We start from the raw sequence: 16,527 nt of genomic DNA on the forward strand, positions 1-16,527 counted from the left end.
CAGGAGAGAAAAGGAAGACATTTATATGGAATTAAATAAGAGGTAGGAAATGTGAGAGTAGTTTGTGGCAAAAGAAGGGATGACAGTAATTTCACGTCTCTGTATCGGACACACTTCATTGAACCATTCACTATTTAAGATAGGAAAGCATAACAATGGACTATGCATTAATTGTGGATTATCGGAAACTGTTGAACATGTTCTATTAGAATGCATGGGTTATTACAAAGAACGATCTCAGCACAGAGAAGATGTTAAAGCCATAACCAAAGGGATAAATAGTTTAACATTACAGAACTTATTGAATAACAATTCAAAAGTGACTAAGGCTGTATTAGATTACCTAAAGACAACAGGTCTGATTAGAAGAATTAGTCTATTTATAATTATCCAACATACCATACCTCTTCTGCCATTACATTCCCTTGCTTCTGTATATAACAGATTTGTATTTGTATATTGTACATACGTGTGTGTGTGTGTGTGTGTGTGTGTGTGTGTGTGTATTGTCCTATTGTGTATTTCTATATATACTTTATTTCTATTCACTTTTTATTTTTATTTTATTTATTTATTTATTTTGTTCTATTATTATCGCTGTCTTGTTGCTGTATTGTTTGTGCACTGGAAGCTCCTCACCAAGACAAATTCCTTGCATGTGTAAGCATACTTGGCAATAAAGCTGATTCTGATAACATCAAGTCCTTGGGAAATAATATGATATTATTAGATTTCAGATAGATGTTTTTTTCTCTCTCTCTCTCTTTTCAATCTTTTTATTTCCTTCTTCATCAATGCCTCACTCTCCATCCCAGTATGTGGCGGAAATGCGCCTAAACTGGTTTGCCAACCGCCAATAAATCCAAAAAAGAAGAAGAAGAGTCAGACGGCGCTTAATGGTGACATCATCAGGCCGCGCCCGGACGAGCGCTGATCAGTCGGCTAAACTCAGCTGAATGAGGGGTAAAATCTAGGTGAGATGGGGATTATCCGGAGCTGGATACCGTCGATTTACCCGGATATATGTCTAGACATTTCTAAAGAGACTAACAAGATCAAAAGTAGTGCGGAGAACTATATTTGTTGGGTTGTTTACTAGTTAGCCGGCTGGCTACACAACTCGACAGGTAGACAAACTGCATTAAGTCTGACTTGTAAATAAAGAAATTGTCTGACTCTTTAATGAGAGTACAGATTAAATTTAATCGTAATTTATTTAGAGAGCATTATTATTATTATATTAGGGGCGGGGATGTTTAATCAACTAATGCTAATTAACTACATAGGACCAGAGACAAAGGGATAAACACTGACGGGTCTCTTAGCACCAGACAGTTTAAAAGTTACACAAGGGGTTGATTGTAATTTAAGGGGACCAAAAGAGCAGGTCGTCGAGAAAATATTTGTTTAAATGTGGGGAGACTGGATCAGAAGAGAAGCACATGGTTGTGGAGGGTTGGTCATGGTGCTGGCTGCTGTGTTTTTCTTCTGCCTTTTAAATGGAGTCACTGGTCAAGACGGGCAGACCATGACTGCAGAGGAGAAGTCCAAAATCAGGTTTGTTCAGTTGAACTGAAATAGACATGGTTGACTGATGTGTAATGTTACATGATTATTTAATTATTGATTGTACGCTTGTATGTGTATACTACGATGTTGGTATTTGATGACTTTGATTTCAGTCCATTTTGCAAGATTTTCCCAATACCTTTAAAATCAAACTAAGAGATACAACAACCAGTGGTGTGGTGCTTTGACACCCTGTCGGAGATATTTATAGAGCCTTATGTAATGGTAGACGTTACCTATAAACTCTAATTCCACGTCATTTTGGTTTTGTCTCACACTTATTATGTTGCTTCTTGGATATTAAATTCATAGGTGACACCATAGTTTCATTAGTTGTGTCATGTTTGTTTGAATTGGTAGAGGATTGCATAAAGATGGTACAAGCACATGAACATGATTGCTCAATTTAACTGATTCTTAAGTGTTGGACATACTTTCTCAATCAGCCCAATGATTCGGTTGGTTGTCATTCTAATCTAATCCCTGTTTAAGCAGCTGAGATGTTGTTTATCTGTAACTAAGATTTACCTTGTAACTTTGCCATTTATCAGGGTGTTGATATCTGTAATTATATTCTTTGAGGAAATTTGAACCATGTGAAAACGCAGTCTTTGATTTCACCTAGAATGCTGAATGCAAGCACATTACACATACATAAGCCACATATAAACAGAAAATAAGACCATGCATTAGGAGGTATGCTTTTTTCTGATGTGGATATTAAGTCAAATTCATGTTCATGTGCATTGCTTTTTCTCAAAGTAGTAGCTGCTCACTCGATGTTACATTTTATGTTTTAGGGACCAGATTCTGGAGATGTTCGATCATGCTTATAACAGTTACATGGTAAGCAGCAAATAGATAACCACATCACAGCCAGCAGCTCTTTTTTTTTTTTTACATTATTGGTTTTGTTTTTCAGAAAACTTTGTATTTATTTGCATCAAATCGCACTGTTTATCAAAAGGAATTGTACCTTTGTTCTGTTACTTTACCTTGGAAATGTATGCATCTGTGATTGGTTAAAAGTAGGGCTGTCAAATAATGTTTTTTGATCGCGATTAATCTCATAATGTTTCATAGTTAATCGTGATTAATCTCAGATTTTAAAAGTAGTAAAATTTGACTATATATACTTATTTCCTGTCATAATGCATTTATTTGTTCTTTGGAAAGAGCAACACAATAGAACAAAACAATACAGTATGTAACAAAAATGCTTTATTATCATTTCCCAAAATTCACAGTATAAAGACAGAAATTCACTAAAATAGCTCCAACTCAAGGAACATTAAACACTTCCCAAAGTCTAAGTGGGATGTTGACTGATTGAAAGAACTAGTATTCATTGCAATGTGCATTAAATCCTCATTTAAGGGGAGTCTGGGTTAGCTCAGCGAGTAAAGATGCTGACTACCACCCCAGGAGTCGCGAGTTCGAATCCAGAGCGTGCCGAGTGACTCCAGCCAGGTCTCCTAAGCAACCAAATTGGCCCAGTTGCTAGGGAGGGTAGAGTCACATGGGGTAACCTCCTCGTGGTCGCTATAATGTGTGGTTCTCACTCTCGGTGGGGCGCGTGGTGAGTTGTGCGTGGATGCCACAGAGAATAGTGTGAAGCCTCCACACCTGCTATGTCTCCGCGGTAACGCGCTCAACAAGCCACGTGATAAAATGTGCGAATTGACGGTTTCAGACGCGGAGGCAACTGAGATTTGTCCTCCCAGATTGAGGCGAGTCACTACGCCACTATGAGGACCTAGAGCGCATTGGGAACTGGGCATTCCAAATTAGGGAGAAAAGGGGAGAAAAAATTATAAAAAAAAAAAAATAATAACCTCATTTAATATTAATCAGCGGCAGGCTGTCTTTTCACTTTAGATATGGAATGCACATGAATCGTGTCAGTGCATCTAGCTCTGTATTGAACACCATATGAACACCATATGAGCACGTCTTGCTCTGCTTTTAGTGGTGGCACTTAAATAATTCATCCGAACTGTCTGGTGATTATTAGCTGACACTTCTAAAGCTCGGTGGCAATGGGTACAAAGTTGAAATTATATGAAATTTGAGCAGAGCGTCAACAGAGAGAAATACTAGCTGCACAGTGGGCTTTAGAATTTACATGCAAAATTAACACGTACATTTTTTTTAATTAATCTCATGCGTTAACGCTGACAGCACTAGTTAAAAGATTAATTGAGATGTTTCTTTTTTTCCCTCTCCATCAGAAATATGCATACCCAGCTGATGAGTTGATGCCACTCAGCTGTAGGGGGAGGGTGAGAGGGCTGGAACCAAATCGAGGGGACATTGATGACTCTCTGGGAAAGTGAGTCTAGCTTTCTCTCGATTTCTTGCTTTCTTTCTGCCCTCTTCCTACCTCTTTGTTTGCACACACATCATGTGTGATGGAGATTTTTCTCATACATTTTGCTATATTTAGTTGTCGAGATGAATATAATTTCATTTGTACATGATAAATAAAACTTTGACTTTGATATGACATTTGAAAAGAGTGTGGTTATCTTGTAACTGATTTCTGTGTTGATTCCTTGGGTTACTAATGTCCACCTCTCTATCTCTCTTTTAAAGGTTCTCTTTAACATTAATAGACACTTTAGATACCCTTGTGGTGAGTTAAAATCTTCTGTGTATTATTTTACAGTTTGTAAATGTTTGCGAAAAACACTAATACTCTATCTTATGTCAGCCAGACATGTTAAAGAGAGAGTACACCCACAAGTTAAAATTCTCTCATCTTTTACTCACCCTCATGCCATCCCAGATGTGTATGTCTTCTGCAGAACACAAATTATGATTTTTAGAGGACTATCTCAGCTCTGTAGGTCCATACAATGCAAGTGAATGGGTGCCAAAATTGTGACGCACATAAAGGCATCATAAATGTAATCCACACGACTCCAGTATCCAAATCTTCAGAAGGGATATTATAGGTGTGGGTGAGAAATAGATCAAGTCCTTTTTTCCTAGAAATTCTTCTCCCTGCCCAGTAGGGGGTGATATGCATGAAGAATGTGAATCACCAAAAACACAAGAATGTGAAAGATAAAGTGGATATTGACTGAACAGGGAGGAGAATTTATAGTAAAAAAAAGTCTTAAATATTGATGTATTTCTCAACCACACCCATCATATTGCTTCTGAAGACATTGGTTAACCACTGAGTTTTATGGATTACTTTTATGCTGACTTGTGTGATTTTTGGAGCTTCAAAAATCTGGCACCCATTCACTTGCATTGGATGGACCAAAAGAGCTGAGAAATTCTTCTAAAAATCTTCATTTGAGTTCAGCAGATGAAAGAAAGTCATATATACATCTGGGATGGCATAAGGGTGAGTAAATGGTGAGGTGAACTATTCCTTTAAGTGACAAAACATTTACAAAGCAAACACATTTTTTATAAGGCATTCTTGGCCATATTTGACTATCCCTGATATCTGTGGTGATGCTTATGAGCTGTTGTTTCATGTTTTTTCTGAGCAGTTGTTAAATAAACTGGATGAGTTTGAGGAGGCGGTCAAAAAGACAGTCAGTGATGTCAGGCTGGACAATGACATTGTTGTCTCTGTTTTTGAGACTAATATCCGTGTGCTGGGGTATGGATTATGAAGTTTCTCTTCCTTTGGATGTTCATATCTTTTTAAATCAAACTTTTCAATATTTTAAATATATTGATGGGTTAATACAGTAGCTTTTAAAGCCACATTTTAAAGACTTTTGTAGCCCATGTTGCTTGTTTAGGTTTTAATAGTGAAAAGCAATGGTCTCTAAATTCACCAAGAGAATAAGTGATTCTAGGCATCTAGAAATTTAATTACTAAAATTGATTAATTTGACTCCATTTAAATGCATTTTTGTTCCTTCAGTGGCTTGTTGGGTGCACATGTAATGGCAGATGTTCTGAAACAGCGTGGAGAGAGGATGCAATGGTACAGAGATGAACTGCTGCACATGGCCAAAGAATTGGGCTTCCGCCTCCTGCCTGCCTTTAACACCACCAGTGGCCTTCCTTACCCTCGGGTAACTACACTAGTTTTGACTTTTGATGTTTGGACAGAATCATATTTAATTAGTAGCTCTAGTTATGGGAACTCCGCTTCTTTTACTTTCTCCAAAACCAGTTTAATACTTTTGAACAAAGGCTACACAAGAATGATTCCACATTGTTTCGTAGCCTGAACTGAACAGAAGTTTTCTTCAAATGTTTTGTTTATTGTGTTTTACTTTTCTTCGTTAGGTAAACCTGCGGTATGGCGTCCTCAACCCCCTCTCCCGTACAGGGACTGAGTCGGACACCTGCACTGCATGCGCGGGGACCATGATCCTAGAATTTGCAGCTCTCAGCCGACTCTCTGGAAACACAATATTTGAGGTAAACATTCAGGGCCCTATTTTAAGAGCGCTAAGCGCAGCGCTATGCCATAAGTCATTCTCGCAGTGGGCAATACCAAAGGGCATGGCCAATAAGTTTTGGTATTTTCGTGCAAGCATGTGCTAAGGCTAGACGCAAGTGGGTTTGGTGAAATTGCATGCAAAGTGCTAATGGGCTGGGTCAAGTTCTATTTAATTCGGAGGTTCTTCTCCGGTTATTGCACAGTTTGCGTACTGTTATATAGTCCATTCCTTGTCAAGCACCAGCGATTTTTAAACTAAGGCTGAACATTCATATGAAGTTGGTTGTGTAAATAGGCTGTTTGTAATAGAAGAATAGAAATTTGGACTTATGTTCTTTTGTGCATTAACTGCATCCTTGTTGAATGTCAGGCATATTTCTATGACAGTGACACTCTTCTTTTATACACATCGAAAATTTGGTTCTCGTCAGGATTTGGATGTAGGCTTCGTTAAATTAAAGAGAATGTAAGTATTATGAATCTATTGATCAAGTGACACACAAATCATGGCTAGTATTAACAGTGATTGTATCAGCCTTTTAAGATGAGCTGTGGATTATTTGCACGCATTTCACTTCTACCAAAAAATGAAACCAAAAATATTTCTACAATAAATTCATATTATACTTCAAATAAAACGCAAATATAATCAAAATAACGAAGTGGTCAAAAAATCTTATGTATAATTTATAACCACCTCCTGTAAAATCCAAACATTTCACCCTCTCCAACTTTTTCCACCAGCCTCTTTTGTAGTGACTTAAAAATCACTCTACAACAACAGGTGAAATAAATATTAATACAGATTAGATCATAAATACAATTGAAAATATAAACATAATAATTGGAAAATAAACCATAATCTCTAGAAGGTTTTACACAAATCTCATGTTTTGTTTCATAAAAAGGCTACAACAGTGATTGTCAGGGACATCATTTTATTTTTCAATATATTTTCAGAGTTTGGACATGAACTTTATTACCACCTGCTGGTGGAATCAAGTTTAGACTTGAAAACAGACATGGTTCAGGAACGTCTTAGCGCAATGACCTATTTCTCAGGAAATTAGCAAGTTGTGCTTTGTGCCACTTCATTAACATACAATACACCCACAGATAGTGCAAACAGTCCCACCCACATCCACTTGCGCTTTGCGCTGGCATGAAAATTGTGCTTAGAATAAGTGCTCTCACGAAAACTAGATAAGATGTTGCTCACGGTCGTTGCACGGTCATGAAAATAGAGCCCTCAGGATGTTTTGTTCATGCCAACAAATCAAGGCTCAAACAGTTAGATTGTGCTAAGTGATTTTTCTGCCATCCGTCACAGGAACATGCTCGGAAAGCTCTGGACGTCCTCTGGGAGAAGAGGCAAAGAGGAAGTGACCTCGTCGGCACGGTGATCAACATCCACAATGGCGACTGGGTTCGCAGGGGTGAGATTTCGTGGACCAATGACAAATATTCATTTAATGCCAGTAAAATAACCCTCACAGTCATTTACATAAATTTATTCATTTGACAGTTGCTTTTATCCAAAGCAACTTAGTGTATTCAAGATATGCATTTTATCAGTATGTGTGTTCCCTGGGAATTGAACCCATGATCTTGATATTGATAGCGCCATGCTGCACCAGTTGAGCGATGGGAACTTCACCACCTCAAAGCCATCTACAATTCTCATAGAGATTATTTTCACATCAGTGTCTTCTCTGTTTCTTATTACAGATAGTGGTGTTGGTGCTGGAATCGACTCTTATTATGAATATTTGATGAAAGCATATATTCTTCTTGGGGACAAGGTGTACCTTGAGAGGTTCAACACCGTAAGAGCTCTTTATTCTGTAATGCTGCTCTACTGATAATTGAAACCGCCAGTAGTCACTTAAGTTACTTTTACATCAATTTCCAGTATACATGATTTGTGTTTTTGTCTGTTGTGACAGCACTACAGTGCCATTATGAAGTACATCAGCCAGCCTCCTCTGTTGCTCAACGTGCACATGCACAACCCCACCGTGAACGTGCGCAGCTGGATGGATTCCTTGCTCGCCTTCTTTCCTGGACTACAGGTTCCTTATTATACCAAGTTGCATCAAGAAATGAAGAGAAAGAGAAAAAGCAAAAGTAGCTCTTTTCGAAATGAAAAGGTTTAGAGATGAATTTGCACTTTGTGTCTAAACACATTCAGGTTCTAAGGGGAGATTTGAAACCTGCCATTGAGACACATGAGATGTTGTACCAAGTGACCAAACAGCACAATTTCCTCCCTGAGGTAATTCATGGACAGACTGCATTCCTTAATCCTAATCCTCCATTCACGTATGACTCCAAATTCAAATGAAATTCAAATGATCTTTTGTTATACAGGCTTTTACCTCAGAGTTCAGAGTCCACTGGGGGCAGCACCCTTTAAGACCGGAGTTTGCTGAGAGCACATATTTCCTTTATAAAGTAAGTAGAATTGACCCTCTGAGGGTCAAGGTTGACTTCCACTGTCTTCATGTTTTGTCTGTACTCAGACAATGTTTTCCACCTCATTTCCAGGCCACAGGTGATCCGTACTACTTGAAAGTGGGCCAGTCTATAGTGGAGAAGCTGAACGCTCATGCGCGTGTCCCCTGTGGCTTCGCCGCAGTACAGGATGTGAGGACAGGAACGCATGAAGACAGGTAAGAGAGAGGCTGAAACTCATTAATCAGGTGATGAACAACAACAGTAGACGCTTTTTCCCCATCGGGCTGAACGGTTCTGAGCACGGTCAGTGATGGTGCCAGTAGTATGTCACTTGAACAAGATTTGGGGTGGATTTCTCAGCACAGTTAGCTAACCGTACTAAGGACAGAGAACCGTGCTGGTGGAACGGCTTTAGTGGCATGGCGACTCAAGATTGGTCACTTGCCGAGTCAATCCATTCTAATTCTGATTTCGCTGCACCACTGTGGAAAAAACATTTAAGTGGTCAACAAGCCTGGATCAATACAGAACGGCATGATTCAGCAACGTTATCTGTTCGGCCTGATGATGGAAAAGTGCCTCGGAAGTGATGCCTTCAGGAATTATATCAACATTTACAAGAGGACTGAGACAAACAAGCCAGCATTGGATCTCTTTCCTGATTAAATTTGAAATGTTGCTCGAGCTCATAGTAAATGGATTCTTGTGTTTGTTTGTTTCAAGGATGGATTCCTTCTTCCTGGCCGAGATGTTTAAGTACCTCTACCTGCTCTTTTCAGAGAAGAGCCAGTTGCCTATAGACATTGATGACTATATTTTTACTACTGAAGCTCACTTGCTTCCAATATCTTTGTCCTCGACCCAGCCCCACTGCCATAGCAACAACACGGTAAGAGTTCTCACACAGGACTCCAAAATTTTCTTGTCCTGCCAACTACAATGGGAAATACTACTTTTGGATCCATAATAACTAATGACTGGATGTTTTGCAGACTTGCATCAGTCATTTGACTTTGTTTTCAAAGACCTACATTTCCACAATGTGTTAATTTCTAAATGGCATTTTTTGTGTTTTTCAGGAACCTCAAGGAGCTCATGCGGACGATTTGTTTTCATACTCCTGCCCCAGTGCTCAGACCCTGTTCCCCAACAACCCCACTTTTGCCAGGACTATCAGAGATGGCTACAAATACCTCACCGGTGTGGGCAGAATCCAGCAGAACTCGCCTATCAGGTGGGTCTGGATGTGATACAGGTTTACCTTCAACCGAAAACTTGCCTACAAACCCATTAGTCTACTTAAAGATGGTGTAACTGAGCATTATGTACAAGACAAGAGTAACTGACTCTGGGTAGAAAATGTACTGTTATAAATGTACTGTAAATTGCTTTAATATAATCTCATCAATATCCAGATCATATTTCACCTCAAAATGAAAATAAGAAATTATATTGTCCATAAAGAATGTAAATCTGATTAACAACGGGAGAAAAAAACTCTTTACTGTAATAATGAAAATGACCTTGGCTGGACACAAATTTTGTATGTATTTTTGTTTATTTTTCTAAAATAAATCAGCATAAATTAAACAAATACTACCATGATGTATAAATACATCATTAATATACAGTTGTGCTCAAAAGTTTGCATACCCTGGCAGAAATGTTGAAATTTTGGCACTGATTTTGAAAATATGTCTTTTATTTAAAGATAGTGATCATATGAAGCCATTTATTATCACATAGTTGTTTGGCTCCTTTTTAAATCATAATGATAACAGAAATCACCCAAATGGCCCTGATCAAAAGTCTTCATACCCTTGAATGGTTGGCCTTGTTACAGACACACAAGGTGACACACGCAGGTTTAAATGGCAATTAGTCAATGAGTTTGTTAGCTCTCACAGTGAGTGGATGCACTGAGCAGGCTAGATACTGAGCCATAGAACTGTCAAAAGACGTGCGTAACAAGGTAATGGAAATTTATAAAGATGGAAAAGGATATAAAAAGATATCCAAAGCCTTGAAAATGCCAGTCAGTACTGTTCAATCACTTATTAAGAAGTGGAAAATTCGGGGATCTCTTGATACCAAGCCAAGGTCAGGTAGACCAAGAAAGATTTCAGCCACAACTGCCAGAAGAATTGTTCGGGATACAAAGAAAAACCCACAGGTAACCTCAGGAGAAATACAGGCTGCTCTGGAAAAAGATGGTGTGGTTGTTTCAAGGAGCACAATACAACGATACTTGAACAAAAATGAGCTGCATGGTCCAGTTGCCAGAAAGAAGCCTTTACTGCGCCAATGCCACAAAAAAGCCCAGTTACAATATGCCCGACAACACCTTGACACGCCTCACAGCTTCTGGCACACTGTAATTTGGAGTGACGAGACCAAAAAAGAGCTTTGGTTATGGTCACAACCATAAGCGCTATGTTTGGAGAGGGGTCAAAAAGGCCTATAGTGAAAAGAATACCATCCCCACTGTGAAGCATGGTGGTGGCTCACTGATGTTTTAGGGGTGTGTGAGCTCTAAAGGCACGGGGAATCTTTTGTAATTAAATTTTTTTTATTAAATCATACAATAGCAATGAAATGTAAACATATATATAAAATCAACATTTAAACCCCACAACCCCCCCCTCCCCGACCCCACCCCCCAAAAAAACAACCCTGTGGTCAAACATAAGAAAATATCTAGAAATAAAAATCAAACCGACACACATGTATACATATATAAAACAAAAATATACATATATATATATATATATATATATATATATATATACACACACATACATACATACATACATACACACACATAATAATCATACTAACTACAATACACTACTCTCTCCACACCCCACCCGAGAGCCATCCAAAAACTCCAACTTATGATTTTGGGATGGAATATGACCCAGACATTTCTTAACAATTTTCATCAAGAAGTAAGATTTAACGCATAGATAAAAAGCATTTGCTAAATGACTGTTTTCTATAACACACCTTTCTTTCACACAGGGGGATTGAACTGCCTCTTCATGACACAGGCCTGGAGCCAGTGGAGTTTCTGAAGAGCATGGGCATCTCTCTAACACCCCTTACTGAGCTAACCTCTGCCAGTTTAGGTTCAGCAGCTCAGGTGAAACAGCCATAAAATTTACATTTACTCACTTTGTTGCATTGGACCAACAGTTGGATATCTGTCATTTACTGTATCCTTTCCTCTGTACATCCATTCATTCATATGTCTCTCTTTCCAAAGGACTCTCAGAAAGGTGTTTACAAGTTGAAGCTGGTTGCTGAGGTGAGCCAAACCCCTGAGCATGAGGAAGTGGTCCCACTGATTGTGCAGCTCATTTCCCCTCCGTTTTTGGGTAGAACAGTCCTTACAGCTGGACCAGCAAAGTTTGGAATGGACCTTGCCAAACAAGAGCACGGGGTAAGCAGTCATGCAGAAATTATTTTTGGTCTAGCTGCAATTGACAGTAGTTGCAGGGCACATTGTTAATTAATTTATTAAATAGTTTTTGTTTTCTTTTTCATCATATCTCTTTTTCCCTTCTTTTAGGTGAAAGGCAGTATTGTGAGGAGTGTTCCATACACAGCATGTGGGTCCATTGAGAACGCAGTGGAGCTGCAGGGACACATAGCGCTGGCATTGAGAGGAGACTGCATGTTTGCTGCTAAAGCTCGCCACCTGCAGGAAACAGGAGCCATTGGAGTCATCTTCATTGGTCAGCTGAACTATGATAAACTTAAATCATCTATTTCTTATTTTAAAGGTTAATTCACAATACAGTGAATATTCTGCATACTATATGAATATATTAAATCTATTTATTTAATAGATTTATAAATATATTGAATTTATTTGGATATTATGTATGAATATATTGAAATAAATTGTTTCTAGAACTAATCTTCATCTCTCTGTCACCCTGTAAGCATTTCTATACATTCACTATAAATAGTAATGAAGAATTTGGATTGTTTGCTTTTGAATGTCCTCACAGATCACAGAGAGGGCAGCAGCAGTGCTGAGACTCCACTGTTCCAGATGGTTGGAGATGGAGACTCTACAGATGACATCACCATTCCTCTGGTGTTCCTCTTTAGTAAAGAAGGAGCTACACTCACTGCTGCTTTAGAGGAACATCACAATGTGGACGTCCTCCTGCTGCCCAAAGAGAAACAACTGGGGAAAGGTACCACCGATCAGACAGAACACACTGCTGAATCTGGTTTACATTTGTAGCCACACAGCAAAGTCTGTTAATGACAAATGTGCCAGGATTTATTATTCTCATGTTTCTGATTTTATTTTAATTTTTTATTGTTGTATTTAAAATCATCTGTCATTTATCACACTCCATTTGCCTACTGTACATAAAGCAATTGTTTAACTTGTAAATCTTTGTACATTTCTAGATTCAATTTTAAATAACCAATTAAATGGTTTGACAAACGCACTTTATAATATACAACAATACCATTTACATTTAGTTGAAGGCACGCCACCAAACCACGATTTGCTACTTCCTATAAAGTTAAACATTTATCATTTTTGTTGCATCGCTCAATATGTTGCTGGAAATCACCAACTTTAAAAGGATAGTTCACCCAAAAATGAAAATTCTCTCATTATTTACTCACCCTCATGCCATCAGATGTGTATGACTTTCTTTCTTCAGCAGAACATAAACAAAGATTTTTAGAAGAATATCTCAGCTCTGTAGGTCCATACAATGCAAGTGAATGGTGATCAGACTTTTGATGGTCCAGAAATCACATAAAGGAAACATAGAAGTAATCCATATAACTCCAGTGTTTTAATCCATATCTTCAGAAGTGATATAATAGGTGTGGGTGAGAAACAGATCAAAATTTAATGCCTTTGTTTACTCTAAATCTCCACTTTCACTTTTGCATCTGAAAGTCACACATGGTGCCTGTTTAGTTTAACTTTCATATCTGAAAGAGAGTGGAAATTTAAATTAAAAAAGGACTTACATTTTGATCTGTTTCTCACCCACACCTATTATATTGCTTCTGAAGATATGGATTCAAACACTGGAGTCATATGGATTACTTCTGTGTTTCCTCAATGTGATTTTTGGGGCTACAAAGGTCTGATCACCATTCACTTGCATTGTATGGACCTACAGAGCTGAGATATTCTTCTAAAAATCTTTGTTTGTGTTCTGCTGAAGAAAGAAAGTCATACACATCTGGGATGGCATGACGGTGAGTAAATGATAAGAGAATTTTCATTTTAGGTAAACTATTCCTTTAATAGAAAATTAATTACTTTTGGTCATTTTGCCACTGCAGATCAGTGTATGAGTGAATGCCCCAAAAATGTTTGTACACCCCTAAGCAAGAGATGGTGTCATCAATTATTTTTGCTCAATTTTTCCATTAGAAAAATTATGTAAATTTTATAGATTATTTCAGCTAATAGACATGGACTAAAAGACACCAAAACAATTTTTTATTTTTTTATTTCACATGGTCTTTAATTTGATTTCTCTAATCCCCCACCCCTTGTACAAAAACAGAGAAATTGAACATTAAATTCCGTCTGGCTAAGGATGGAGAGTTTGCCGAGGGGGAGGTGGAGAGCACAACCATCCAGCTCGTTCTTGAGCAAAGCGAGGCAGCCACGGAGACGGACATTAATGGGAGAGAAGCCACATCCTCAACACGGAACAACCAGGAGACCTGTGCTTCGTCACAGAAAGACCCCGAGAGCAGCCCCTGACAGTGGGACCAACCTGTGACCGTTTCCCTTCACAGAATGCAGGGCTGTCACTGACCTCAGATTAGGCAACGCAGGCAAATTGTGTGAAGGAAAATATGTTTCTACCATCTGAACTCCTTGTGGGGGGAACCAGATAGTCAAACTCTCTCTTCCCCCTATTAATACTTAAAGATGGTCTCCGCTTATGTAGTTTAGAGTTGGAACCATATAGATCTGCAGAGTCAAAGGGTAAGACATGAAAAACTGTCTCCTTTATTGAGTTATTTGCTAAATATTCTTAATGGTCTGCAGTGAAAAAGTCAAGTAAGAACAACTGGTTCTGTATTATAGAGGTTTACAAGATGTTCTCTCACACCAATTTATCTGGATCAGAGTTTATTTGAATGTTTCTTTTTCTTTCATAGCAAATCACAGGCTCGCAGTGCTGTTTTTATTTTATTTTTTTTAATGTTTTTATTCTTTATCACATTTAAGTGGCTTGAAGTCTTTAGGACAACCTTAACACAGGGCTCCTATGACCAAACCGAAAAAACAGTGTTGTAGCCATTATATTACAGAAGATTTTTAAATGGGGGAGATTGGACCAAACTACTGTACAGTTTAACTCTCTCTCTCTCTCTCTCTCTCTCTCTCTCTCTCTCTAAAATATATATATATATATATATATATATAGAATGTGTATGGATGTACACCGATCAGCCACAACATTAAAACCACCTGCCTAATATTGTGTATGTCCCCCTCGTGCCGCCAAAACAGTGCCAACCCGCATCCCAGAATAGCATTCCGAGATGCTATTCTTCTCGCCATAACTGTACAGTGCGGTTATCTGAGTTACTGTAGACTTTGTCAGTTCGAACCAGTCTGGCCATTCTCTGTTGACCTCTTTCATCAACGAGGCATTTCCGTCCACAGAACTGCCACTCACTGGATGTTTTTTGTTTTTGGCACCATTTGGAGTAAATTCTAGAGACTGTTGTGTTTGAAAATCCCAGGAGATCAGCAGTTACAGAAATACTCATACCAGCCCTTCTGGCACCAACAATCATCGATGCGATTATCTAATCAGCCAATCATGTGGTAGCAGTGCAATGCATAAAATCATGCAGATATGGGTGAGGAGCTTCAGTTAATGTTCACATCAACCATCAGAATGGGAAAAATTTGATCTCAGTGATTTGGACCTTGGCATGAGTGTTGGTGCCAGACAGGCTGGTCTGAGTATTTTTGTAACTGCTGATCTCCAGGGACTTTCACTCACAACAGTCTCTAGAATTTACTCCGAATGGTGCCAAAAACAAAAAACATCCAGTGAGCGGAAGTTCTGTGGACGGAAATGCCTCGGTGATGAGAGAGGTCAACAGAGAATGGCCAGACTGGTTAGAACTGACAAAGTAACTCAGATAACCGCTCTGTACAATTGTGGTGAGAAGAATAGCATCTCAGAATGCTATTCTGAGATGCGGGTTGGCGCTGTTTTGGCGGCACGAGGGGGACCTACACAATATTAGGCAGGTGGTTTTAATGTTGTGGCTGATTGATGTATACATATATACATGCAGTATATTACACAGACACATCAGGGAAATCAAAGACGAATGATTTGAACATGTTTGCATGTGTGTGTAAAAGCCGTACGAGGTGGCCTTAATCATTTCATCATGGAATGTGTACTTTCATCATGTGCCAATAGTAAATGTGTGTGTTTGTGTATGCATGTGTATCATCTAAAATATTGTGAATACTTTAGCACATTTTCACAATTTCAACTTCTGTTATGAGGTCACAGGATGCACAACACACCAAACCATTAGAAAGGTTACATATAGTTATATTTACACTTGGTCTTGTGCGATGAGAAATACATTTCATGTGTACAGTGTCTTTGTGGATCACTTGATATGGTGATAATGACTGTTAGTCTCTTAGATTTGATCATGAAATTGCAATTTGTTTAATACTGTGCAGCCCAACTTTCCCACAGTTATGTTTGCCACCACAATGTAAAGAAACACTTAATTGCTTACACTAGATTCATTGTTGTCTACATATCGCTTTATCTGGCTTTCTGCTAAAAATCACCTAAGAATACTGTAAATTTATTGCTGTTATGTTATTTTACTTCCAATGCCAGTTTGTCTCGCACATTGCCATATTATAGCTCAGCCTGCATACTCGAATAAGAGGGATCTGTTAGATTTGCCTTACTATTTCAGATGATCTATCACTTTAGTCTGGACGATTGTGTGGATAACGGTTCTATCATTACCAAATGTTTCCATTTCAAGTCTTAACTAAGTTTGGTATCTTGTACTGT

The 16,527-nt window shown here is 38.5% G+C and overlaps 1 protein-coding gene across 1 annotated transcript; it reads left to right on the top strand.

The window, feature by feature from the left end:
• Positions 1-908: 908 nt before the first annotated feature.
• On the top strand, positions 909-14,850 carry LOC127430584 (ER degradation-enhancing alpha-mannosidase-like protein 3). Its single transcript, XM_051680449.1, has 20 exons — positions 909-1,557; positions 2,370-2,415; positions 3,801-3,901; positions 4,165-4,204; positions 5,079-5,191; positions 5,462-5,615; positions 5,833-5,967; positions 7,320-7,425; positions 7,718-7,815; positions 7,936-8,061; positions 8,181-8,264; positions 8,360-8,443; positions 8,537-8,661; positions 9,170-9,335; positions 9,526-9,680; positions 11,468-11,588; positions 11,712-11,888; positions 12,018-12,183; positions 12,463-12,654; positions 14,008-14,850. The coding sequence occupies exons 1-20, from the start codon at positions 1,412-1,414 to the stop codon at positions 14,208-14,210; spliced, it is 2,538 nt and encodes an 845-aa protein (XP_051536409.1). The 5' UTR covers positions 909-1,411; the 3' UTR covers positions 14,211-14,850.
• The last annotated feature ends 1,677 nt before the right edge of the window (positions 14,851-16,527 follow it).

This window comes from Myxocyprinus asiaticus, chromosome 40 (genome assembly GCF_019703515.2).
Source record: "Myxocyprinus asiaticus isolate MX2 ecotype Aquarium Trade chromosome 40, UBuf_Myxa_2, whole genome shotgun sequence".
Lineage (NCBI taxonomy): Eukaryota > Metazoa > Chordata > Actinopteri > Cypriniformes > Catostomidae > Myxocyprinus > Myxocyprinus asiaticus.

What these genes read in the sequence shown, in the direction of transcription:
- LOC127430584 (XM_051680449.1), top strand. Translation starts at nt 1,412, where the DNA reads ATGTGGGGAGACTGGATCAGAAGAGAAGCACATGGTTGTGGAGGGTTG. An exon ending in CTGGAAACACAATATTTGAG is followed by an intron (nt 5,968 to 7,319) that starts GTAAACATTCAG and finishes CATCCGTCACAG; the next exon opens with GAACATGCTCGGAAAGCTCT. An exon ending in CAGCAGAACTCGCCTATCAG is followed by an intron (nt 9,681 to 11,467) that starts GTGGGTCTGGAT and finishes TCTTTCACACAG; the next exon opens with GGGGATTGAACTGCCTCTTC.